Below are 26,412 nucleotides of genomic sequence, written 5' to 3' on the forward strand. Positions count from 1 at the left end.
TTGTTATTTTTACCTCAAGGTCACCAAGTGCGGGGGCGGGACCGTGATGATGAAATACACTACTTCTCCGCCCCCTCATCCACTTTGTAGTAAAGATGCAATCACTCTTCAACTCCGGCAGGGGGCGTTTCCGTCACTTCGTCTTTTACTCATTCCTACATTCTAAGCGCCAGGGTGTTTCTATTCCAGAAATTTTGGAGTCGACTCTAATTCCATATCCAAGTGAAGGGAACGGAGTTGACTCAAAGAGTCGATTCACGCATTTAGTTTAAAAAAAAGTGGGACACGGACAAAATTTTATAGTCTGTATTAAATATAGTTCACCTAAACAAGAATATGTGAAGAGACATAACACTAGCCAAATTAAATTATCTAATGGGGGTTAGATATTGCCCGGTTTGTAAATGTTTCATTTATAAAATGATTTATTTCATCATTATAAGATGTAATGCATTATCTTGCTTTAATTATCAAAAAGAAAATCTTTTATTTCTGACTTATTAAAGGTTAACTCGTTTTTCTCTTGCGGAGAAATGTGACTGTGTGTTGGAAAGCTTCAGAGTCGACTCTGGAATCAGGAATGCCTGGAATGGAAGAGTCGACTCTCTGGGATCGAGTCCTTGTCGTAGTATTCGCCTCTCCTCACATCTCCTCCTCTCGCCCGCACGACACGCTGGCCCTCCTTCCTCCCTCCCTCCGCTCTTTGACACAAACGCTCGTAACGCCGGTAGATTTCATCTGTTCTCCTCAGTCAGAGGTGACCGAGCCGAGCTCACCGGGACCGGCGCGGAGAGAGATAACGGGACCAAACCCAGCACGGTAACGGAGCCCTAATCCTTCTATACTACGAGTTTTATAGCGTGAGGCAATTCATTGTAGATGTCACTCGAAGGCAATTGTGTGCCGTGCTATTACATCAATAGTAATATTATTATTTTATTTTATTATATGAAACAGCGGTGTGTGAGTACCAGGTGCTAAGGGTGCTGTGCCCCTTCCCCGTTATTCCGTTAGCCGTGTGTCTGCAGAGTTTTCCTCCTTGTGGCGGAAAACCCCCGGATATTTTCTCTACTATTAACGTTATTAACGTTATACGATGTGCGGTTTTTTTCGGCGTAAGGCTTTCCCTCAGATATCCTCGAAAGGGTTTCATATGAGGCGCCAGAGTCGTGTTTTATTCACTAGAGGCTCAGTCTCCTCACACAGACATCTGGTTATTGTGTTTTTTTCCTTCACCTGAGAGGACGGAGCTGTAGTTTAACGGCCGTTTTCCGTTTGCAACGTTGAGACCGAGCTCAGACACAGTTTGTGTTTTTTATTTGTTTGTTTGCATATGGCTGTTAGCTCACTGCTAGCTCACTAAGGAGGGTTTACCTGAGCTGCTCCTATGTGATATGAGCCGCTGAACATTGCGGAGCTCCCTCTCGGAGCTGCTCTCTTCTAACGGTCTCTCACGGTTGTAACGGAAGGCGCGGGCACGAGCCATTAGTGTGAATATGCAGCGCGCGTGCGTGCGCGCTCCCGTTACGTGCTCCAGTGGTGTGAGGATGATGATGGGGAGGAGACGGCCACCATCACTCGAGCTGTCTCCATGGCCTGGTTTGACATATGGGGGCAGTCTTCAGGGTTTTATAGCCAACTGACCGCATTCCTGCTGGTCAAAGGGCAGCGGTTAAGGCCTAGTGTATACATTGAACAATCTCCAAGTAGAAGCTGACCATGAATGCCATTCCCTGTGACTTAGACTTCCAGGTGAAAGAGCAACCACAGCCCCACTGACAGAACCTTTAGAATGGGGAATAGCTTCAGGTTATCCCCTGAAGACCACTAGAGTACTGTATGACACCCCTGGAGCCTGCTGGAAAACCATCAACTGTGTCAGAAATCAGTCTCTGCTCAATCTTGAAATGGGTTAAGCCTTTTATGATGTGATAGCAACACATCAGGAACACACAACACCTTCAAGAACCTTTACTTTTATAGGAGCAAACCTTCACTCATTCATTATTTTCAACCACTTCATCCTTTCCAGTGGGGTACAGTGGTGCAACAGGTAATATCTCTTGACACACAGCTCTAGAGTTTTGGAGGTTGTGGGTTCAAACCCTGCCTTGGGTCACATACCTTGGGTATGTGAGAAGTTTGTTGTATTCTCCATGTGTCTGTGTGGGTTTCAGTAGTGGCTGTTCTAAAGTGTCCATAGGTTATGAGTGAATGTGTGAGTATGCGCCCAGTGATTCTGGATTGGAGCTGCTGGAGTTTTAAACACTGTGTGTACTCACTGTCCACTCTGTTAAACACACCTGTCACAATGATCCACCTTGTAAAAGTAAAGTCAGGGACAGCAGCTCATCTGTCGCTGCACGGTTTGTCGTCCTCTAGTGCTTCATTAGTCCCGCAGTGACACTGAGAGGTGTAAAAAGTCCAGCAAACCTGCTATGTCTGATCCAACCTACACACTAACACACCACCACATCAGTGTCACTGCAGCACTGAGAATGATACATAACCTCATACCTGCTCTGTGGTGGTCATCTGGGGATCCTGACCAATAAAGAGCATGGATTCCTACAAAGTAATCCTGTGGTCAGTGGAGCTGAGAGAATGGACAGTGAGTGTAGAAGCAAGGAGGTGGTCATAATGTTGTGGTGGAATAGTTTATATAATATCCTGGGGAGTAAATAAAACAGTATTGTGTTGTACACATAGAGACTCTTGGTTGGACTTTACCTAACTTTCTAGAATAGGACGTTATACGTCAAATCATCAATGAATCAATGAATGCCTGTGTTGACATCTCGACAATGACTTTATGCAGAAATGTTAATGCTAATATCTGTTCCTCTTTAGCTCAGCCAAAAAATGCTCACTGCTACTTTATCTGAGTGTTGTAAAATGCCATGTCAGTGTCCAAGCTGTGGTGACAGTCACAAGGTTAACTTATTTCAGGCATGATCAGAACACACTCATACAATTGAGACAATTATTAGGTTTAGAGGGGGTCAGGAATAGAGATTTAATGGCATGAGCACAGCCCTGTTGAAGGTGCAAATATTGTAAGAGTATAAAACTGATTTTCCAAATCTCTTTGAAACCACCCACCCTTCTTTGTGTATATTGTTTTATCGTGCACTATGGCTATCCAAGACAAAATGTTTGTGCTTCCCATGCATTTCCATTTAAAGAAGAGCTGTTCATTCAGAGAAGCTGTCGGAACTTCTCTCTGTGTAATTCTGCAAAGTTTTAAAGTCTTACTGTGGGCCTGAAAGCAGGTGTTTGCAAGGTCTTTTAGTGAAAACACAGTGGCATGCAGCTCTCAAGCAGCAGTTATCAGTAGAGCTCTCAGTCATGTCCGAGTTTTGATAAACATACTGGATTTTAGTGAGGAGCTGCTATGAAACAAGCGTTTCAGGATGTTATATCTGTTTTGTGTTGGCTGGAATATCAAATCTAGTTCTAAACTTAATGTAGGATATTAAACAGTGACATCACATCACAAGCAGATGTTTATCGCCTAAAGAAAGCATCTGGAAATCTAAATTAGCTTTGAACAACAGGATTAAAAAAATCTACAAAGAATAATACAGAATATGCCTGCTTTATACTTATGTAGCATTATAGCAACTGATGATCAGATTGTAAACTGTAAGTACGTAGTATTTTGTAATGTGATAAACATCTAACAAAGTCAGTGCGATCTGTGACTGCTCCTGGTGCTGAGGGATTAGATGACAGCACAGTCATTAAACCATGTAGTCTGTATTATTACTGTGCTCTTTCCTACTGAAATGTACAGTGTGTTTATTGTTTTGACTGGTCATGATTGTTTGTGGCACTGTTCTCTCTGGTTTCCCGGTGTGAGTTTAAATAAATTTAAAACTAATGAACACATGGCAAGTCAGGAGTTTACTGTGTGAGACTGTGGCATGTGGTTACCATCCACTCTCAGTGCTGAGGTCATCAACGTGGTCAGCTCTTGTCTATCTCAGTCTATTAGAGCCATGGAAGATATACTATTGAAATGGCAAAAGATTAATATGAGGCAAAAAAAAAAGTCTCATCAGTCAGTTGATGAGGTGAAGGTGAGACACTCGGGCACGTGCAGAAGACGCCACGGGATATGAGCAGGAATCCACAAATCCTGAGATGTGATTTGGGGGATGTATAGGTGCTGTCTACGGCTGAAAAATTAAAGCAGAGGTAAACAAACACTTGAATTAGCTTCTGTGTCCCATATGTTCTGCCTTTGTATGAGATCTATTTAAGATATTTGTGTGGCGGATTCGTAATATTGAAGTAGACACATAACCTCAAATAACCTGTAGCTTTAATAGAACATTTTTAATAATGTAAGACGGAAAGACTGTAGACATTGTTTCAGTCTCTTATTCAACCTCTGTAATAGCTTCTTCCTGATCAGAATCACAGTGTGTTCAGCTTAATCAGAATCACTGGGCAAAAGGCAGGAACACACCCTGCATGCCAGTCCATCGCCGGGTTACACACTCACACATATGTGGCAGAAACACTACTGGTTGCTGCACTGTGGCGCCCCCAGCATTGTTTCAGATTCATGATGTTTTTAACATCAGCAATTAGACTACTTCCGCTAAAGGAGTAGCAACACTGCCAGTGAAAGGTTGCTATGTAGCAACTGTGTGCAAGCGTAGAGATGTTGTTGTTAATAGATTAGTGAGCACAGATTCTAAGCTTTTCAACCAATCAGAGTGTGTGGCCTGAAATAACTGTTGTATAAACACAAAATATATTACAAGCACATTTTTCTTAATGTAATTCTAGCATACTGTGACATAGTCTGTGATTAAGGCCTGCCCATTTCTCTTGGGAAGCGCCCCAACGTCTGCTGCTGCATATTCCCAAACTACTGACAGTGCAGCCTTGCTTCATACCTGAGTGCGTCCTGAAAAGGCAGTTAAGCATTGGACTTGGACTTTTTGCAGATGCTCGGTTGCAGCTAATCACAGCAGTGTGGAAAAGAGGGATGAATACACGGCCACTTTCCACTTTGGGCATCACTGGGTGTCCATATGAAACAGCTGGGTCTTGAGCCTAAACCCCAGAGCACACAGCTCTGTACTGAAAAGCTGTGCCTTTATGGGGGGTGCCAACAGGGGATTTTTAATGTAGATTTTAGATTGTGAGGGTGTAAGTTCCCTGCTTGATAAGACAACTCTTAATCACAGTAAGAAGCTTAATCATAGCCTCACCTTAACTATTTGACACTGAAACTAAACTCTACGCACACACACAGAAGCAGTTATTAATACTTCTTATTTTCCCCTTCTTTCTTAATATCTTTCATTCTGCTTTAGTTCTTTAACACGCAGTCAGCCACACTCTGGCACAGTCAGTGAGTCAATCAGCAGGCGCTATCACTGATTAGCACTAGTTTGTTTCTCCTGCGGTCGATTACTTGACGGAGTGCGTGTCCTCTGAAGCTGGACTTAGTCTCTTGTGTCTTCTGAAAGAGGTCAGAACAAATAAGTTGACTGCCAATACAATAGCAAAAGCAGCCTGATTTCAGCAAGTCTCACCAGAAATAGGCCATACTTCAGAGTTCAGTTAAGTTGAACTTTGTTTGAATTGATTGGCCAACTTCACTCATTTTTAACAGGTCCATTTATTTATGCAGCAACAAACAGGCTTTATCATCTGTCCATTCCTATGTCATTGTGCAGTTTCTATGCGGGTTGTAGGCTGCTTTGTGACTTTTCTGCACTTTAAAATCTGTTCTGAAGGGCTCTTGTTGAGAATATGGACGCATGTCTGCGGTCAAGGATTTCATATACAGTCTGTTATGATTTTCTAAGGTGTATTTCACCTTTAACAACCATAGTGCCCTCTGTATGACTCCTCAGGGTTTACTGTTATGAAGATTAGTATTAAGTAATAGAAGTAAAACAAATGATGAGAATGTGTGTGGCACACCTTCTATGTCTCAGCTTAGGGATTAGCACTTTGTGCATTGACACAGTACGGTATAAGAATGTAAACTCAAGACCCTTGTCCTTATGTGACCTTTATGTTTATGGATGCCGAAGATGTCAGCACCATATTACTGTTCTTAAGGCTTTATTTAACCATCAACAGTTGTAGAGATCCTGTCACTGCTGTACTACAGGTCCAAGACTGTTTGGGCTGTGGAGCAGTGTAAATGTGATCTCTGGAATGAGGGAATACCGTCTAATACTTTTGGGGTGAGTTGTAGTGACATTCATGATACAAATCTAATGAGATAACACCATTACTCTCATTTATACTGTCATGTCCAGACATTAGTGTTCTGTCTAGTCTAACACATTTACAGAAGAGTAGAAGGGAGAATAAACCCAATGAAAACCCTTAACGTCAGAAGAAATGTTAGATTAACGGCTTCACAACAGGTACTGGTGCTGTCACACAGCCCTGTGGTCCTGAGATTGTGGGTTCACTGAGGGTTCACAGGGTCTGTGAGGACTTTGGAGTGTTCTCTCTGTGTCTGTGTGGGTTTCCTCTGGGTGCTCCGGTTTCCTCCCACAGTGTGAGTGTGATGTTTCCTGTGATGGACTGTTGCCCTTTCCAGGGTGTGTTCCTGCCTTGTGTGCAATGACTCAGTGTAGGCTTGCAACCGTGACTCGGATGAAGTGGTTACAGAAAATAAATGAATGAATTATCAGCATCACAAACTTTTGGGCATTAATTTATTAATTCATTCATTATCTGTAAGCGCTTATCCAGTTCAGGGTCGCTGTGGGTCCGGAGCCTACCTGGAATCATTGGACACAAGGAAGGAACACACCCTGGAGGGGACATATCTTTTCTTAAAATTCTCCTAATCAATTTGTAAAGATCTCAAATCAGTGTAAATGGGATTTCATGTCGGAATATATCTAGGCTCATCTTCTAGATGTGGAGAGTGCAGTGCACTCCAAACACAGACAGATGGAGGATGTGTTAGATGTGATCAGGTTGAGGTGAGGACATGGTTTTGTTGAACAACGGAGTATTTATAACTCTGCATTTCTTATGTTTCAGATCTCTCTGTCTCTCTCTCTCTGCTCACCACTTCAGCTGAAACCATGACAACTAGAAAGCCCTAAAGAACCAGTGATCTAGAGGGTGAGAATGAGAGTAAATCTCATCTCGTAGCTCAATCTGCTCCGTGTTTGTGCTGCGTCTGCTCTGTGCAGCTGAGTCTTTAATGTCCTTTATTGGGTCATCAGAAATATGAAATCAACACAAAAATTAAATCTTGGAATGTTAGCAGTGAAAGGGCTTAACGTAAGTAAGAGCACTTAGAAATAAGATCATTTATTTTCTTACGACAATCTCATAATGAGAAATAGTAAGATATGGCCAGTTTATTTTATCCCAAGATGTGATTTTAGCAGTGTAGGGAGGCAGATCGGGTGATTTGAGTGAGAAATGGTGGTGATGATGTAAATGTTGCAGGTTAAGCCACACAGAACTAATCAAACAAAACAAGTCTGTTGCTCTGAGAGATCTGTGATCTTTGCTCCTGTGTGTTACTGAGCCACTAACAAGTGTCTGAAATACAGGATTTACGTCATTCCGTATTCGTTGGTACTTGTGTGTTCATATGTCTGTTTGTTTGTGTCTGATTTTGAATGAAGTTTGCTGTTGTTTACTCAAACACACACACACACACACACACGAACACTAATTCTTCACAAAAACATCCTCTCAGCTTCATGTTTTTACATTTCCTTTTCCATCCGTTCTCATTCTCTTCTCATCCATCACTTATCTCTCCATAGAGTTCACTGCCCTATTTTCGTCTCCTTCATCCTGTTTGGCAGTTAAATTGCATGTTATTTTTGCAAATAAATTATGCACAAATGTATGCATTCAGGTCTGTGTGAAGAGAGAGAGAGAGAGAGAGAGAGAGAGAGAGAGAGAGTGAGTGAATATTTCCCCCTGAATGTAGTGCAGGCCTTTAGGAGTGACACAGAACATTTATGGTCTTCAGAATCAAGCTCATACACTTCAATACTGGTCTTGGACTTAGAAATATCCCCATGACCCAAATCAGATTCGCACTGAAGTTATGAGGCTAACGTTCTAATAAACGATGAAAGCTCAAATCTTAGCAATTAGCATTCAGTGGCAGTAGTGCTTATGTGTGTTGTAATTGATAGATTTGTGTTTGTGGTTCCCGACACAGTATGAAATAGGAATATAATAAAAATGGGTAAAAATAAGGCATTGAGAATCCAAATGTTGTCTGTATTTTTCAAAATTCACAGCCACATCTTACAGTTCCCGACATCTCACAGGCAAGTCTGTTTAGACATGTTTTCAAAGTGCTAAATCAAAGGGGTCAGTTAATTCTTGGGTTTCCTGCTGAAAAGTCCAGGTTAACAAGCACGAGTACCTCACAGGTCAAAGCTGGTGGTGATCGGAATAACTGGCCCCCCAAAATAACGTGTGTTTCATAGTGTGTGTATGTGTGTGTATTTCTCTCTCTCTCTCTCTCTCTCTCTCTCTCTCTCTCTCTCTGTGTGTGTGTGGATAATCTTATATGGTCTCAGGTGTGTGCAGTTAACGTGTTGAATTGACAGTTAAAAGTTCAGAGTTTCTTAACTGTTTCAAAGTACACATACAGGGGACAGTCCAAGGTTTACACTGCTTTGTATTTTTTGCCAAATGCTTATCTGATTCTGATTGAAGTGGATCTACCAAGCTTGAGAACTTGACTTTGTGTGTCTAAGTGTTTGTGTGTGGGTGTGTGGGTGGTTGTATTGGTGAGTAAAGCTGATAGGACACATTTTGTGTCTTGAGACTCATGACATTCTGATTGACATCCTTGTAAGTATGATCAATGCCCCCCACTCATAAACACACAACACACAACACACTTGCGCTCTCGCTCTCTCTCTCTCTCTCTCTCTCTCTCTCTCTCTCTCTCTCTCTCTCTCTCTTTCTCTCTCTCTCTCCTCTCTCTCTCTCTCTCTCTCACACACACACACACACAAACATGCAATTTTAAGGATAGCACTGGTGACAAAGATCACATTGCATCACATTTCATCTGCAGTCATTTGCTGGGCTACTAACTATATAAAAAGTGATGTTCCTTGTTGGTTTGGTTACACTAAGGATTACCAATGCTGTTGTAATACTGTATTTACTAATATTAGATTCTTTAGAAAATCAAATCTTTAGTTTGTTTCAGAATGAAAAAAGAATTATTGTCTCATATATATTTAATGTTGAAGGCTGGACATTGCAGTGCTCTGGCTACAAGCTTTTATGATGATATTTTAGAAAAGATACAATCTTCCACATTGTAACTGTAGTTCACTGCATATATATGATATAAAATAGGCAAGAGCAGCCATGACCTAATGGCTAGACAAGGTCTGAAAATCATTGGTTTGATTCCCACGACTGGCAGGAAAATTGGGGGAGGTGGAAGTGAAAGAACAGCACTGTCTTTCTCCCTCAATTGACGGCTGAGTTGCCCTTGAGCAAGGCACTGAACCCACAGTAGTTTGGCCACAAAACATCAGACCAGTGAACATTTCTTTCCTATTCATTAACACGGTGAAAACTATAAGTCTGAATTATCTCCAACTTAACATACTGTATAAAAAAGTTTTTTTGAATTTTTGCATGAAGATGATTATAACTAGGTATGAGATATGCTTTTATCCATTTGCAAAAAAAAAGGACAACACATAAACAAGCCACATTACTACATAAATACATAGTAAAACTACAAATAAAAAGATGTATTATTGCTCAGCAGCTCGATAGAGTCTGAGGTTGAGGTTTGTTAATTTGCTAAGAAAAATATCATACATACGCTGTACCCAGAGTTTCCAGTTGGTATGTGATAATGAATAAGTGAACTAGGGCTGGACAATAATTCAATATCAATATATATCGCAGTATAGTTCATTGCATTCAATTTTAAAGTTATTTTTAAAATATTAATATTGACAAGGGGCGGCACGGTGGCGCAGCAGGTAGTGTCGCAGTCACACAGCTCCAGGGACCTGGAGGTTGTGGGTTCGAGTCCTGCTCTGTATGACCGTCTGTGAGGAATTTGGTGTGTTCTCCCTGTGTCTGCATGGGTTTCCTCCGGGTGCTCCGGTTTCCTCCCACTGTCCAAAAAACACATGTCAGTAGGTGGATTGGTGACTAAAAAGTGCCCATAGGTGTGAGTGAGGGTGTGTTGCCCTGTGAAGGACAGGCGTCCCCTCCAGGGTGTGTTCCTTCCTTGCGCACAGTGATTCCGGGTAGGCTCTGGACCCACCGCGACCCTGAACTGTATAAGCGGTTACAGATAGTGAATGAATGAATAATATTGACAAAGCCAGGTGGTTTATGTTTGTCAGTGATGTCATGTTTCTTGTTTTTCCTGCCAATTTTTCTGAGTCTTTTATATTGTTCATATCAATATCAGAGTTATACCAACAGAAACTAAAAAATATATTGTGCTATAAATTTTGGCCACATCGTCCAGCCTTAAGGTGAACAGAGTACACAGTGCTAATTGGTGACTTGTAGTTAATGTAGCAACAGAGGAGGCCTGACTTCAGACACTAAAGAAGTCTGTGTTCGGGGAAAGTGTTAAATGGAGTATATTGATTTATCAGGGAAGTGTCACTTTAAGTGATGATGTGTGCTGTTTTTATTTTACAGTCGCAGCTGGACAGTGAAGCAGAGAAGGAGGGAGATGGAGGTAGAGAACAAGAACAAAAAATAAACTATGCTACATGAAGGAATTTGAGAAGAAGCAAGAATTAAGCAGAGCTGAGAAAGGGAGAGAATGAGGGAAGCAAGGTCTGGAGAGGAGGAACAAGGTCAGAGGAGAGTTAAGGAGGTGAGAGGGAAAGAACACAGATAGAGAACTGAAAGAGGGCCTCTGTGCAAGTCAGCAGAAAGATATAGAATAAGTGCAGTCATATGAAACAGGAAGGTAAGGGATTGATACTGAAGAGGAGAAAGAGAAAAATGCTATGTCAGTCTCAGTGTTTCCTGTAACCTGCTTTGAACTCAATCTGTGGTGTGGAACACCTACACACACACACACATACACAGAGGTTAGAAGTGATGAACACGAGAGATAAAGGGAGTTGAGGAAGAGATGGTGCAGAAATCTAAATATGACTGAGTAGAAATCAGAAGAGAAAACTGACAGCAAGGGAAAATTGCTGCAAGAGGGAGAGAGAGAGGGAGAGAAGAGGGAGACAGGCAGGAAGGAAAGGCATGAGGGGGTGGAGTCGAGGCAAGGGAGGAGGAGGAGTAGACTGAAGCGATTGGTTGGAGGGATGGGTGGAGAGTGTGAACAGTCTCCAAGGCCTTACACACTCTCACATCTGATAAGCATCACACTCACAGCTCTCTTTCTCTCTGCTTGTGTGTATGTGTGTGTGAGAAAGAGACTTGAATCCAGACCTACCATGCTGTGCAAAGACTGAACATGAGAAGAGAAGCAATAGAAAAGAAGGACGAGCTGGGGAGTGATTTTTCGACACAAGAAAGTGAAGGGAGAGGAGGAATTTGGGCATTCTCCTTCTCCCAACCTTTACTTATTTCATTTTAAAAGCTGTTGTGAAAATAGAGGGTGATATTAGAAAGCTGAAAAATGATTATTACAGAGTTCATTTGGATGCACTCCAGTGGGGACAATAGCTATAATCACTGTGCTATTCTGAGAGTTAAACAGATATTCAGACGCAGGGCACTGCGTGTGTGTGTGTGTGTGTGTGTGTGTGTGTGTGTGTGTGTGTGTGTGTTTGGAGAGCAGCTGTTTGTAACAGATGAGAAGTGTGTATGTGAGTAAATGAATGAGATAACGTTGGACTATGAGATTATTTTGCAACATATAGCAGTTGTGATCTTGATTTCAATTAGACCTCAATATTAAAGTTGTCACTCATTCAACACACTCAGTGTCATTGTTGTGGACATTGTGACATAAGTTAGTTGAAATTCTGCAGTTTCACAAATGATATGGTGCCCCTTAAGACAGCGTTCCTTAAATGAATGAAGGTGTCTGTGCATCGTACGAAGTCTAATAAAGGAAGGTTTTTCAAATATTGAAATAACGACACATTTAAAACTCCAACATTCAATCATTATCTGTAACTGCTTATCCAATTCAGGGTCGCGGGGGTCCAGAGCCTACCTGGAATCATTGGGCACAAGGCGGGAATACACCCTGGAGGGGGCGCCAGTCCACACACACACATTCACTCACACTTTTGATTCGCCAATCCACCTACCAATGTGTATTTTTGGACTGTGGGAGGAAACCGGAGCACCCGGAGGAAACCCACGCGGACACGGGGAGAACACACCAACTCCTCACAGACAGTCACCCGGAGTGGGAATCGAACCCACAACCTCCAGGTCCCGGAAGCTCTGTGACTGCGACACTACCTGAAACTCCAACAGATTATTGGTATTAAAACATTACATTCAGAAGATGGGCAGAGCTTGTGAAGAGCAGTATCCACCATCAGCTAAGCTTGTGTGATGGTGCATAAGGCTCTGCCAGCCATCGCAATACACCAAGCCTAATCTGCTCTATGCCCTTATTCCCTATTGCCTTGTTAGGACATAATTAAAAAGCCCCTTGTATCTTTGTTGCTACAGTAAGTTGTTCAAACTAATTAAGTGCATATTGCACAATGCAACATCAGTATTTCAGGAGCAAGCACTGCAGTAATGATCCACAAATGGTATATTTTGAGTTCGTTGTATGTATGTCTTTTGACTGGAGCCTGAGGTCTGACACAGATGGGTCAAGCACTATGCTCTTTCTGTTCTTTAGCTGGAGCAGTAGAGCTGAAGGGAGTGATGAGAGTGAAATGAGGGGAAAGAGCAGAGGATGATTCAGCACCTCTGATTTAAATATTCCTGAGGACAGAAGATCTGACTCTAACAATACACTTCTGCTCCAGGGTTTAACCCCCACTTTCCGGTCTTTCTCTCTTACAGATAACCTCAGCTAACTGGGAGCAACGAATGGTCACAGCTACACAAGCACACACTCTGAATCCCTGCTGGCTTAGTGGACATAACCGAAGGGGAGACAAACGGACACCTTAAAAACCCTCTCTCTCACAGACAAACACAAACACAGGTGTTGAGGTCCCACATAAATGGCTGACAAACAGATCAGGTAATCATAACCTATCATCTTGATCTTCTTACTGTTATATACCACTGTGGGAACGTGGTGGGATCTAGGATCATTTTGAAATTTGATTCAACACACCTGCTTTCCCATGTATTATTCATTTCCAGAAGTGTTGTTTACAACTTGCTTTATTCAAACACGTACATAGGTTCCACAATAATAATAAATATGAACACAATACCTTTTGTTGTTTCTACTTTTGGGCAATAATTGTGCTGATATTATATGTTTTATTCATGTGGAATTAATGTACACATTTGATAAAAACAAAATGAAGAGCTTTCTCCAATGCTTTATTAAACCTTTCTACTTTCATTGTGCTCCCTCTTCACACTCTCACATTTCATCCAGTTTGCCTGCCAAGTTAATAAATGGGGGAGTCGCTGGGCTGATTGGTGTCACCTGTGTGTTTCCTATTGACCTGGCCAAGACCCGCTTACAGAACCAGCAGAATGGCTCTCGACTCTATACAAGCATGTATGTGCAAATACTGTTCAGAGATGTTTTGTATATATATTTTTTCTCATTTCCATATCCCTAAGTTTCCTCATCTATGTGTCTCCTGTGCAGGTCAGATTGCCTTATCAAGACCATTCGGTCAGAAGGATACTTTGGGATGTACAGAGGTGAGTCCTGATTGTAGTAATGTCACAATTTTCACACCATCTAACCAAAACCTGTTGTGCCACTGTGTTACCCCATTTAAGGTTCAAAATCTGTATAACTATGCAGAGATTTGTGATTTATATAATGTCTATAAACATTAGCTCCTTCTGAACAGAGCAGTTCGTGCAGTTCATACAATTACCTATGTCTGCGTTACTAAAGGTGGATGTGTTTCCTCTCTGTGTTGCTTCACAGGGGCTGCAGTGAACTTAACCCTTGTTACTCCAGAGAAAGCCATAAAGCTGGCCGCCAATGATTTCTTCAGATTCCACCTCTCTAAGGACGGGTAAGACATACACACACAAACACACACATTGTGATCATTTTGGGTGCATTTAAGCGCACATTTGCACAAAACAAAATATGTATGTATGAAACATGTAAGTTATCCTTCACAGAAGCAAGCAGTGCTTTCCTGCGCATGCCTCCACTGTAGCAACATCTGGAATCAATTGTTTGCAAGGGAAGGCTTAGAGTTACAAAGCTCTGGTTCCTATCATATGGCAAACATTAATATTAAACACAGGCAGTCCACAGTAACTACCCACAAGTCTCTGCTCAAATGACTCCCCATTCGACCTTCAATGGCCAAGACTGTCGTCCATGTATGTCTCCATAGCGACCAGAAACTGTGCCGGTGAATTATTGACCGGCTTGGCCCAGTCAGAGCGTGAATTATTAAATGGGCTCAGGAGTGCATGTTTATTTTTATTGTGTACTAGTTTGAGTGGTTGTGTGTGTGTTTGTTTAATTGTATGAGCCTTACTGAATTTGATGTAAAGCTCTTTTTAAGGGGTAGAACATTTATGTATATTTTTTTCTTAAAGGAAAATTCCATACAATTCTTCCTGCATAATTAAAGGTGACATCCATTTTAAATAAACACCAGTCTAATGTGTTTATGAAGCCCCAGAATCTGTAAATAGATAAAACAACAAAGAGTCTCAGTCCATTATGCTAGGCTTTCTCTCTCACTCTGTTCATGGCATCTGGATATTTTTAGACATTCCTGCTTAATAGGTGGATAATATTGACTTATTTTTGCTCTAGATGTACCTAACTCTAAATTCAGGAGAGTGCAATATGCATGAAAGTAAACACAGACTGAAAATGCTACAAAATGAAATAACTTGAGTTTGTGGTAATTCAAGTGAACAAGGACACTGCCTTTAATCCATTATTCATTCATTAAAACAACAACAAATCTTTCAGAGTGATTTGAAATGCACTGATTGAATGTTCTAAAGAAACAAATCAAAATTGTTCTGGTAAATGGTGACCATGTCTGAATCATTTTAATTTTTTAAAAGCTTCTTCTCAGAAAGTTACGTAATAGAACACAGGTTGTACTAGCCTGGGACACTGACGTGTTTGGACGCTGTTTTGGCCTAAATTGTATTTTCGTAATTTCTTCTGATGCTAAGCATGTACCTGCAGTAATGAGAAACGGCAAGGAAAATAGTATGCAAACTTTTTTTTTTTCAGATTTAACTTATCCACAGGGACATGCAAAAGTGCTGTATTTGTTTTATCATCATTCATATTGTATACAGGAACACAGGTGTGGGTTCACTAGTAATGGTGGATAGTCAATTGAATAGCTATAAATTTTGACATCATGACATTTTGACTCTACTGTGAAAAATGTGTTTGTCTGCAGTGGACTTCGTCTGTGTATTTGCCCTTTCGTTGTTACAGTGTCTAACTTTTTCCCCTTTCTCTTTCTCTCTCTCACACTCTTTCACACGTTCTCTGTTTCAGTCAGAAGCTCACCTTGCTCAGAGAAATGCTGGCAGGCTGTGGGGCAGGGACATGTCAGGTCAGTTCACAGACACACTTTCTGTTTTTCACCCACTGGCTCTCTCAGACACACATAAACACATATGTATAATGTGGTGAAGGTAAAAATGGCTAGCTGGTGTTAGTTGTTCAGAAGAGGATAATTAGCTGTGTAATAGCCTTTGAAGCACAGTACAAGAGCATTAGATATGCAAACAGATAAAAATGCATACATGACTCTTTAAGACACTCTTCATGTTCAGTGTACTCAGAAACATGTAGAGATTTTATGAAAACAATGACATATTCTAACAAAGAGGATTTAAGTAGAGAAGCCATGCGATGTCAGGTTTCAATGTCAGGTGTAGATTTTTTATAGATTCTGATTTAGTTTAAGTTTATTTCTCTCCAGGGCCCAGTTTATCCTAAAAAAGCACACTCTAACTTTGTGGGATGTAAACTGATATAATCCTCAAATATACATAGCATATTTTAAAAGTAGAAACAGTGTATTTGTAATGAAACACACCCAAGGTTTGGTACTGCTATCAGAAAGGAACTCAGCAGGAAATGTAGTATTGCCATCACAACAGTGTGTATTAAATATATATATATATATATATATATATATATATATATATATATATATATATATATATATATATACACACACACACACAGAAATGTCAGTCACAGTAACCATGGGTTCTAAAAATATAAACACAACAAAGTGTCCCAAAAAAATCCTTCTCAGAAATATATTTTTATTTCTGGTGCTGTACACCTGGCCAGCGGATGTGAAGGCTAAATAATTGGACGTCATCCCTCTCTTACCTGCATGAATGAAAAACAATATGATATCAACATTGTCAGGGATGCGTTGGATACAGAAATCATTGTGTTTATTTTTTTTTTTTGTGAACTGTGCCTTACAGCTATGCATGTTGCTGAGGATGTTACAAACCTCTGCACTCGTGATCTTGGTTTCACATGAAGCAGAACTTAATTGAGAAAGTTTTTTTTTGGTCTGGAATTCCCCTGAAAAAACAGTGTCTGTAGTGGTTGTTTCGGCAGGGCGTCTAGTTTTGTATCACAATCAGGAGACTGTGGATTTAAGTGCTGAGCATTGATTAAATATCATTTCTCGTGGCTTGAGTACAGCTTTGATGTGTCCGATGTAGAGAACTGGTCCAGCATCAGTATGAGCACTTGTGTTAGTTGTTGACAGCAATAATGTCTTTTCTTTCTTCCTAATCGGATTAGTGACGTACACTACAATGCTCCCGGTCACGTGACACTGCGAGAGTGATTCAAACCTGATTGGATTCCTCATCAGTGAAGACTAGACTAAACGATGGGATTACGATCATAGACAGCGATTGTAGATTAGCTTTCATTGACCACATGGCCTTTCCTGACAATCGTGTCTTACTCATAATCCCATCAATCTGTGATGGGTCAGTGTGAGACGCCAGAGGAAAAGACCTTGTGAACGAACACTGCATTTCACTGCGTTCATCATTAAGATGAATGTAACGTAACTCTTGTTGCCATTTGTTCACACAGATGGGCTGACAGCATGAGCTTGAAGGTGACTTTGTTGTGTGGCATCATGTGTGTGTGTGCACACATATTTAAATTCTCATTCTCTGTAAGGCCCTATAGTTGTCATAGGAGATTTTTATCTTTAACAGAAGTGTGTCTGGTATAAGTACCTGTGTGTATGATACAGAGGAGAATCACTTTAATTCCAGTTTTCACTGCCACCACTTGTAACTAACATGAAACCAGAACACTCAGACTGGCATAATATATGTATTTTTAATCAAACTCAGATGGCCTTCACAAAATTACCAGGTTTTGTGCCTGTAGAACTATAGCTAAGAAATAGATACATATTTAGTGATATTTGCTCTCTCACAGCTGTTTCTTCCTTTCTTTTCTTTTTTAATTTGATTTACAGGTTATTGTTACAACGCCCATGGAGATGCTGAAAATCCAGCTGCAAGACGCAGGGAGAATTGGTAAGAATCCAAATAAAAGACAAGGGAGGAGGGAAATGGAGGGACGCCGAAAGTAGCAAAACCACCAGCAGATTATAAAACACTGCCCTCGTGTGTTCAACTTCGCATACAGCAGCCTTTACATGCACACGTTCTTGAGAACATTTGCAATGTGTAAATGCTCTTTGCAATATAAGTAAATAGATATTGACTGAAATTCTTTATCGTGTGTAATGAATAAATACTATGTATCATCATGATGGTTACTGTAGATTAGTGTTGTAAACGATCATTAAAAATGTAGTACTCTGGTAGCTGCATATAATGTTAATTGAAGTAAGTAAGTGAAATACACTAATACATTACTGGCTAAACAGATGTATAAAAATGATTTTAGGCCCTAGGAAAACCCTGCTAATACTCTCAGGCGCCTCATTTAATACGCATGGTTACCTAAATGTGGTTCACCTTGATTCAACATGTAAGAAGTATCATTTTGGAGCCCAATTTTCAAATTCTCATCCTATTACTGGTTTAGTGATGCTGTTGGGATGATGTAAATGAGGTTATGTTCTCTGCTGTCCACAGCTGCTCAGAGGAAGCTGATGCCTCAGGCTGTGGCCCCTGGGGGTCCAGTGGAGGTGAAGTCCCCGACTGCCATGCAGCTCACAAGGGAATTATTGAGGGAAAAAGGCATTGCTGGACTCTATAAAGGGCTTGGAGCCACACTGCTCAGGTAATACACACATATACACATGCAGTTGTCCAAAGACAAATAATATTCAGTCTGAAATCTGCTAATACTAGCTCTCTGCCTCTGCTTCCTTTTTTCCCCCTTAAATCTCTCTGTCCAGGGATGTACCATTCTCAATCATCTATTTCCCCCTGTTTGCTAACTTGAATAACCTGGGGAAGAAAGGAGGAGAGGGACCGGCGCCATTTTACGTCTCCTTTATATCAGGCTGCATCGCTGGAAGCACAGCGGCTGTGGCCGTCAACCCTGTAGATGGTGAGTGTTAGATGGTGATGTTTGGACAGAATTGGCACCAGTTCTGGCACATAGGAGGGGTTCATGTCTCTAGGAGGACAGGACTGACTACAGGACTGTGATCAGTATGTGCATATTGTAATGGTCAGTGTTAAATACTGAAGAGTTTTCTGATCCCAGAAGGAAACAAATGTGTGTTCTTTGGTGCTGTACATGGCTTTTATTTAGGAAAAACTAACCAATTTCTTACTGTAGAGGACCTACCTTTTTTGTTTGTATTTTTGAGACACAGAGCTAAATTTGTTTAGTTCAAGTCCATAAAGTAAATATCCTATCCAGGATGTTGTTCCAGTTGCCTGACTACTCTTCTTAGTTCAGTCCAGCAGCAGATAAGTCCAGGCAGATGGAACCAAAGCCTGGAGAGGATTTTCACCTTCAGGACCTGAATTAACACCCTCTGGTTGCAGCCATTTGTTCTCTAAAAAACTCAGAAAATGCCTGCCTGCTACCTCTCTTGTCATGCTGGTTTGCTGTAATGAAACTTCTCTTCTGCCTTCTTTATGAGCAGACTGAAGTAGCCGTTGTTTAGATTTAAAGTCTTTGGCACTAATATCTGTTGGAGGAGAAATTTGACATAATAATAGTTTTGAAAATTCCTCAGATGAATAACAAGGACACAGAGAAAGTGTTTAATGTAAATAATATTTTTTTTGTCCTCAAGTCTACTGAAAATCCGAAAAGACCATTACAGGTTTGTTTTGCTGGATTTTTCAGAAGCTTGGACAAAAAAGTGTTTTATGGAAGCTGTAAGTACAAGAGTGTATTAGAGGTGCATTTCTCCACAGGATGAATGTGACAGAACTGTACTAACAGTGGAGGATGTTTGGGTGGGGCAGGAATGTAAAAGTGTGTGTGCGTAGCAATAAAACATTCAGTAAGTAATGCAACAGTACCACAGTAAGCGTCACTGTACATTCAGTAATCTATGTGCATGTGTGTGTGTTTGTGTGCTACAGTGATTAAAACCAGGTTACAGTCACTAACACGGGGCAATATGGAAGACACATACAGTGGAGTGACGGACTGCATCAGGTGAGTCTCCTCTTCTCTCCGCTCGCTCATAGTCTACTGAGGGTGACCTCATTCTCCTGTTTTTATTGGCTCTGACAGTGTGAGTTGCTAACGGTCTGAAGGTCAGCCTTAGTGAACAAATCTTTCTGCTTCCGTGATATCTCGTCTTTATCAGTTTTGTTTAACACTGAGCACCTTGACCATGTTTCAGCACTGTCAACATTCCCCTCATTCAGACCTGTTTTAGCAAGATTCACATAACAAGAAGGATACATGAAACAAGTTGTTATTTTTGTCCTTACTTCAGTAACTCTATTATTTCTAACTGGTGTATACAGTGTAGACTGAAGAATTGTATTTATAGACTTAAGAATCTAGTCATTTTAATGCTAAATAATTGTGATCATACTTTTGTTATAGTTTGTTGTCAAGTTATTTTACTTATATTTGATCCCTTTTTAAACACAGTGGACTCTTTTGAATTCTAACACATTCATTCATTCATTCATTATCTGTAACTGCTTATCCAGTTCAGGGTCACGGTGGGTCTGGAGCCTACCCGGAATCACTGGGTGCAAGGCGGGAACACACCCTGGAGGGGGCACCTGTCTTTTGCAGGGCGACACATGCTCACACATTCACTCACACACTTAAACATTTATTGTCAGGGTTAAACCATTGTAATATATTAAAATATTACTATATTCTATATATCTGTGCATCATCTTGAGACTTCTGATATTTCTTTTTAAAGGCTATCTAAAATGTATTTGGAACCTGCAGAGTAGTAGTATCAAACCTGAAATGGGGAGACGTATTTAGATATAATATATATATATATATATATATATATATATATATATATATATATATATATTGCTGAGGACAGAAGTTTGGGAATGATTCTACTCCCATATTTTTGTTTTTACATGTTATCACATAACTCCAATAAGAACCAGTTAATGAATGCATCTTCATTCAGTGAAATGTCTTGTTAATACTGGACCCGTCTGAGCTCAGTTTTCTCTCCTCCACCACAGGAAGATTCTGCGGAACGAGGGTCCGACTGCTTTCCTAAAAGGGGCTTATTGCCGTGCTCTTGTTATTGCTCCACTCTTCGGCATTGCTCAGGTGGTCTACTTCCTGGGTGTGGGTGAATTCATCCTCAGCTTCTTGGCGAAACGAAACAACTAACCAATCAGCTCAGCTTTACGCCTTCCCATCTACACAAACACAGCACCGGTCAGACCTCGTCCCCTCCCCGCAACCACATCTCCTCTGCTCGTCTCACCCCGAGGACCTGGGTCCGAAGACTACCGTGGAGGCTACATTAGGTGTTTTCATTCGTTCATGCGTGTGTGGGATTTTGTTAAAGAGGGTGTACATTTGTAAATGAATGTGATGATCATGTTTTGTGGAGAGGAGACTCAGAGGGAGTGTTTGCCAAGCTGCCTGAGGTGGCCAGTTAGTTAGGCCACAAAACATTCTCGCTCATGAGCTTTTAACTGAACACATAATTGTAATTTTAGTGATTAATTATGTGGCTTATGGAGATTCATATCAAGTTGACTGAAAAAATATTTATTTATATGATTATTGTACCATCAGTTATGACAATCTGAAAAAGTGGCATTGTTTGGCACAGGTTTAATTGTGAAAGGAATTGGAGAGATCTTGATTTTAATGCTATTTTAGAGCTTTGATTGAATGAGCTTTTGATTGTCTCCCATATATTATTTATCTATGATATAAATGTTCACAGACCCAGTCGGAATGTTTTAATGGCCATGAATGACCTCGAGACATTAGTTGTGTGCTGGCAGGATAATATGCGATGCAAAACTGTTTACAGTCTCAGACTGAGCATGTCTGGGTAAACAGGCTCAGTGTCTGATGCTTAGCGCTGGTAGCACTACACACAATTTTGTCTGTTATCAGCTACAGTCACTTTTCACTACAGCTAATTATCTCCACAGTTGTACGTAACATATCATAGATTGGAGGACTGTTTGAATGACCTAAAACCAGTGAGGGAGCTATGAGGAGCAGTTTCCATACCATTGTGTACCATTATGGGAAGGTAATTTATTCTGCTGTGTGTTTTAGTTCCAGGTGCTTTCACCCTTGAGACTTCATCCTTTCAGCATAATTTATGCTTGGCTGCTTCTAGATCAAGGCTGATTACTTTAGAATCATTTATACAGACAACACAGGTACTGTGATTTTCCAGTTTGTACACAAGATAAACCTGGTCTTGTGCGGTTTTCCTCGTGCTAACACAGCAATTCCCCATAATTTCTAAATGCTCGTTAGTGAAAGTTTTTCTTACTTGAATTGTCAGATTAGTCCTTCACGAGTTGTAAATCTTCACAAGCGTGCTTATTTTCTCAGTGGGAGAAGTCTTATTACAGTTGCTGCTACCAGGCTTTTGTGTAAGAGACAAAGCCTATAGAAAACGCTGCATGCTGAGCCATCCCTTTTTGTCACTGAGCAACACAATGACAAACGTGTCTAATCTTACCGTCCTCATGTAACTGTCATATTTATCGTTTTTTCCTTTTTATTTGAAAATGGAAACAGTTGCTTATTGCTCCTTTAATCTGAATGATTTAGTTCACCTTACTGCTTCCACCAGGCAGGCTTTCAATCTTGTGAGAAGACTAATATAATCTTTACACTGTTCTTCAGAGATGGCTGTTGGCAGTGCTTTAAAGCCCCTGCTTTAAAAGAGCCACTGCAGCTTGCAGGCCAATTTTTAATACTGCAGCAACAAAGGCTTTCAAATAATAGCAGTGCCTCCTGGGGGTGGATGTGCCAGCATTTTGGCTATTTTTGACTGAACCTTTAGAAGATGCTGCTTTAGAGCAGGAGGGGTTCAATTCAGTCCTTGGGGACCTTCTCCAGTCCACATTTTAGTTATGTTCCATTTCCTAACACACCTGAGCCAAGTAATCAGCCCCCAGACTCGGTGACCTGGCTGCGGTTTGTTTGGAAGCAGGTGGGTGGTCCCTAAGGACAGGATTCAAAACCCATGTTAGAGAGGATGGTAGGAATATAACCCTCTACAGTGTCCACACACTGAACTACAGCTATGGAGAACCGTCATTCAGAAGGCAAATCTGAACAAATGAACACAGAAAAGAAGATAGCTCTTTGATATCAGTGAGAGATTGATGGAGTACAGACCATGTTCATTAACTGCCTTTACATGTATCTGTTTTGGGATGTTTTTTTCTTCATATCTAAGTTCCCACAATGCTCTGCCTGTATGCAGTGGATTGTGGCATGTCATTGGCTGGTAAGAGATGAAGGTGACTTTGAAGGGTGATGTCCAATCACCTGCTCTCTTTTTAGATGCTGTGTAGTGAAAGGGCAAAAGCACACACTGAGGCATATTCCAAAACACTCTTATCCATTGAGAGTGAAAGTGTATTTATCAAGATTCCTTGCTACTATATATACAGTATATATACATATATCTATATATTTGTATCAGTTGTTTTATTGGTGTCTCATTGTCGATTACTGTATAATGTACATTTGCAGATTATATTGATATTTGTTTAGACTTGTTTTCCGTGTTATGTTATATATAATGGCTTATTTTGCACATTTACCTACTCATGCTCTTATTATTTTATTTTCCAATGGCATTTGAATCCAGGAACACTAAATCTGGAAGAGGGCACTATATACAATGTTTATGAGGAAAAACTGGCCACATTTGGAGCTGCAGATTGATGTCTGTGAAGCAGAACATTCCCTTCGTCTCCTGATGAAACTAGCAGGTGTCCTCAGTCAAACTTCTTTCCTTTGTAAATTTTCCCATGCTGTGCACTCTCAGCATGAGGATCCAAAGTGAAGTAGCCCTCCTGCTGGTTAGAATAGGTGCTGTTTATGTGCTGGACAGTATTATGCAGGATTAAGACATCTGCGCGGTGGCTAGCATGAGACAGACCGTTTATGCAACGAGAATCTGTAGCTCAAACAAGGCACTGAGGCTCATCTCTCTCACTCGGTGAGAGCCTGTTTCATAACTGCCAAACAAAACTTTGACCAAATCCCTGCTCGAAAGACCTTTGCTCCTTGGGCCTGCTGCCAGCCTACCTCTTTAGAGATGATCCGATTAGCATCGACGCACTTGTAGATGTACAGGAAAAAGCCATTTTAAGCTTTTTATTTTTTTTGCTGCAGGGAGTCAGATTCAGAAACCAGTTTGTTTACGTGGGCCTGAACCATAAAGTTAGCTAGCTAGCCTTGATTCATTGCCTGATAGCATTAGCTAACGTCTTGCTAAGGCAGGGGTACACAACCTTGTTACTAGTGATCTTCCACCAATAATAATCAACTACATCTGATCCAGTTAATAACATTTAACATACATAGTATTAAGAGCTTAAGAACCAGCTGATTTTGATCTGATATTTTTTCCTATTCTTAAATGAAGGACTTCCCTTAAGAAGGTAGTCACATTGAATCTAATCAGTTTAATCTAATCTACCAACTCTGCACAGCAGGAAAAACACATCAAACAATGTGACACTATTTCAGGCTAGATTTGTTACAGGACCATATCAGATCTCTCTTTATATTTCATCTATCACGTCCTGCCGATCTGATCCCGATATCAGTGCAAATGTGCGAGGCAGTGTGATCACCATGGTTGTGTATCCCTCTCTTAGGACACCTGTATAGAGATCAGTCAGCTTTTGTTATGGAATAGCGCAGTGGATTTACTTATTTACACTACAGTTCCAGGGCCAGATTTCCCAGAGTTCTATCAGCTGCACAGTTGGACCGACAGAAACCATCTACTTGGGGGAGAAAAAAAGGATTGTTTACATCTGTCTCCTTCTTGCTGAGATTTTTTCATGTGTCTCTTCACAGTCTGGGCTTTACACCTGTTTGAACATGTGACAGATCTCACTCTAGTGGCTTCCTAACCTTGCCTCTGTGACTGTGCCCTTGCTCTCCACTTTTGCCTTTTGCTTCTTCTCCCAGCTGTGTTCTTGTTTTCATCTTCGCTGCACATTCCCCATGCTCTTTTTGTTTTTTTGTTTTTTTTGTGAATCTTTCCTCGTTCACATAATGATGATTGCGCTTTATTTGTTTCTGTTATAATTTGCTTTATTTGCTCATGTTTGTGCTCTTTATGATTGTGCTATTTAAGAGCTCTCTGGGTTTAATTGTGACAATGTCAGATTGTTTTTATCAGCTGTGAACTTTGACTGTAATGTGGAAAATGGTGGTGTATTGTATGGGGTTGTGTACGGTTAGTGTGTGTGTGTTTATATGGGTGTGTATGCGTGGTGTGAGTGCGACTGTGTTGTGCTTGTGTTTTTTTGTCACCGTAATGCAGAATTGCATGTTTTCTTTTCCCCAATATTTCACCATCACCTCCTGTTCCGTGTCTCTTGTCTGTCCTCCTTTATGTAAAATGGAGGGGCAGAAGAAATGGAGGCAACACACCAAAAATGCCATTTAGTTACAATCGAAAACAAAGCAACAAGCACAAAGAATGGTCAGGCACAACCAATATACTGCACACTACACACATGCACTCTAATGGCCTCTTGGTAATATATAGACCATATAATCTTTAAATGACTATTATAGCGTGGAGTATGTTAGTAGTATAAATGTGTTCTTTTCCCTCACATTGGCGCAGTCCTGCAGTCTGTAAATGTATTGCTTACTTATCTTAAATCTTATGACAAATCAGAGAATGTACCTTTGCTTACTATGACCAATGTTGAGAGATAGGACGACTTGAGTAGTTTAGATTACGTTAGTTTTAAGATTTGACTTCAACGTCGTAAGAATAATAATTGTAGAACATATGATAACCAGCTCTATATGCAATAAAGAGGAGGCAGTACTCCACAATTATATAACACAGCTTTTACTGATTCTGTTGTAGACTGCAGAACTTCCACTAATCATAGCGCCTTCGTTCTCTTCCTCCAAGAGGAACAGTGCAATAAAGCACTTTAATACACACACACACACACACACACACACAAATTCCAACTTCCCTCTTCTTGAAGTTCATGTCTCTCTGTGATGGGGAGATGTGTGAAAACACTTGAGTGTGAAAGCTATGAAACTGAAATACTGCAGTTGTCTTAGTCATTGTTTACCATGCAAAACGTGAAGACTGTCCAGATGTTGCATTCCTTGTCACAGATTGTTGTTGAATAAAATTTTATTGTGAGGCCGTGACCCGTTTGTGCTTGTGTTTTATAAAGAGACCGACTACTGGCCAAACCCACTCATTGTATCTGCTCACTGTTGGAACATTTAGGCCAAAGGCCTACACTGTGGGGGAAGAAATGTTTCTGCATTTTGTTTAATAAACAAACAGAATTATTCCAAATATATCTCTTATCTGGTCCATAAAATGATTTTACTATCCATGTTCTTTATGAAAACCATCTTGAGGAATACAGTAAACCATTGGAAAAAATAATGACTGACACAAGTCCAATCAGTCACTTTATCAAGAGTCTCTAAGCACTACTGGCATATGAATGAAACATTTGCTAAACCATATGAATATTATGCATCTATAGTATAAGGTCAAACAACAGATTGCCTTGAATTCTTCCTGCTAAGTCTGTGTGTCTAGTTTATTCAGTTTCAGCATGTGCCTTCTACATCAACACATTTACAAAGTGTCACTGAGGTTTGCCTTGCTCTGGCCCACCAGACTCAGGAGTGTGTGTAAC

The 26,412-nt window shown here is 40.6% G+C and overlaps 1 protein-coding gene across 1 annotated transcript; it reads left to right on the forward strand.

Annotated features, from left to right (window-relative positions):
• Positions 1–643: 643 nt before the first annotated feature.
• On the forward strand, positions 644–26,020 carry slc25a22a (solute carrier family 25 member 22a). The gene is made up of 11 exons (XM_066667838.1): positions 644–819; positions 12,976–13,159; positions 13,529–13,654; positions 13,748–13,803; positions 14,039–14,129; positions 15,605–15,662; positions 17,586–17,646; positions 18,214–18,361; positions 18,480–18,634; positions 19,630–19,705; positions 20,725–26,020. Exons 2-11 carry the CDS (start codon positions 13,140–13,142, stop codon positions 20,876–20,878), a joined length of 945 nt encoding a protein of 314 aa, XP_066523935.1. The 5' UTR covers positions 644–819; positions 12,976–13,139; the 3' UTR covers positions 20,879–26,020.
• The last annotated feature ends 392 nt before the right edge of the window (positions 26,021–26,412 follow it).

Source organism: Hoplias malabaricus, chromosome 4 (assembly GCF_029633855.1).
Source record: "Hoplias malabaricus isolate fHopMal1 chromosome 4, fHopMal1.hap1, whole genome shotgun sequence".
Lineage (NCBI taxonomy): Eukaryota > Metazoa > Chordata > Actinopteri > Characiformes > Erythrinidae > Hoplias > Hoplias malabaricus.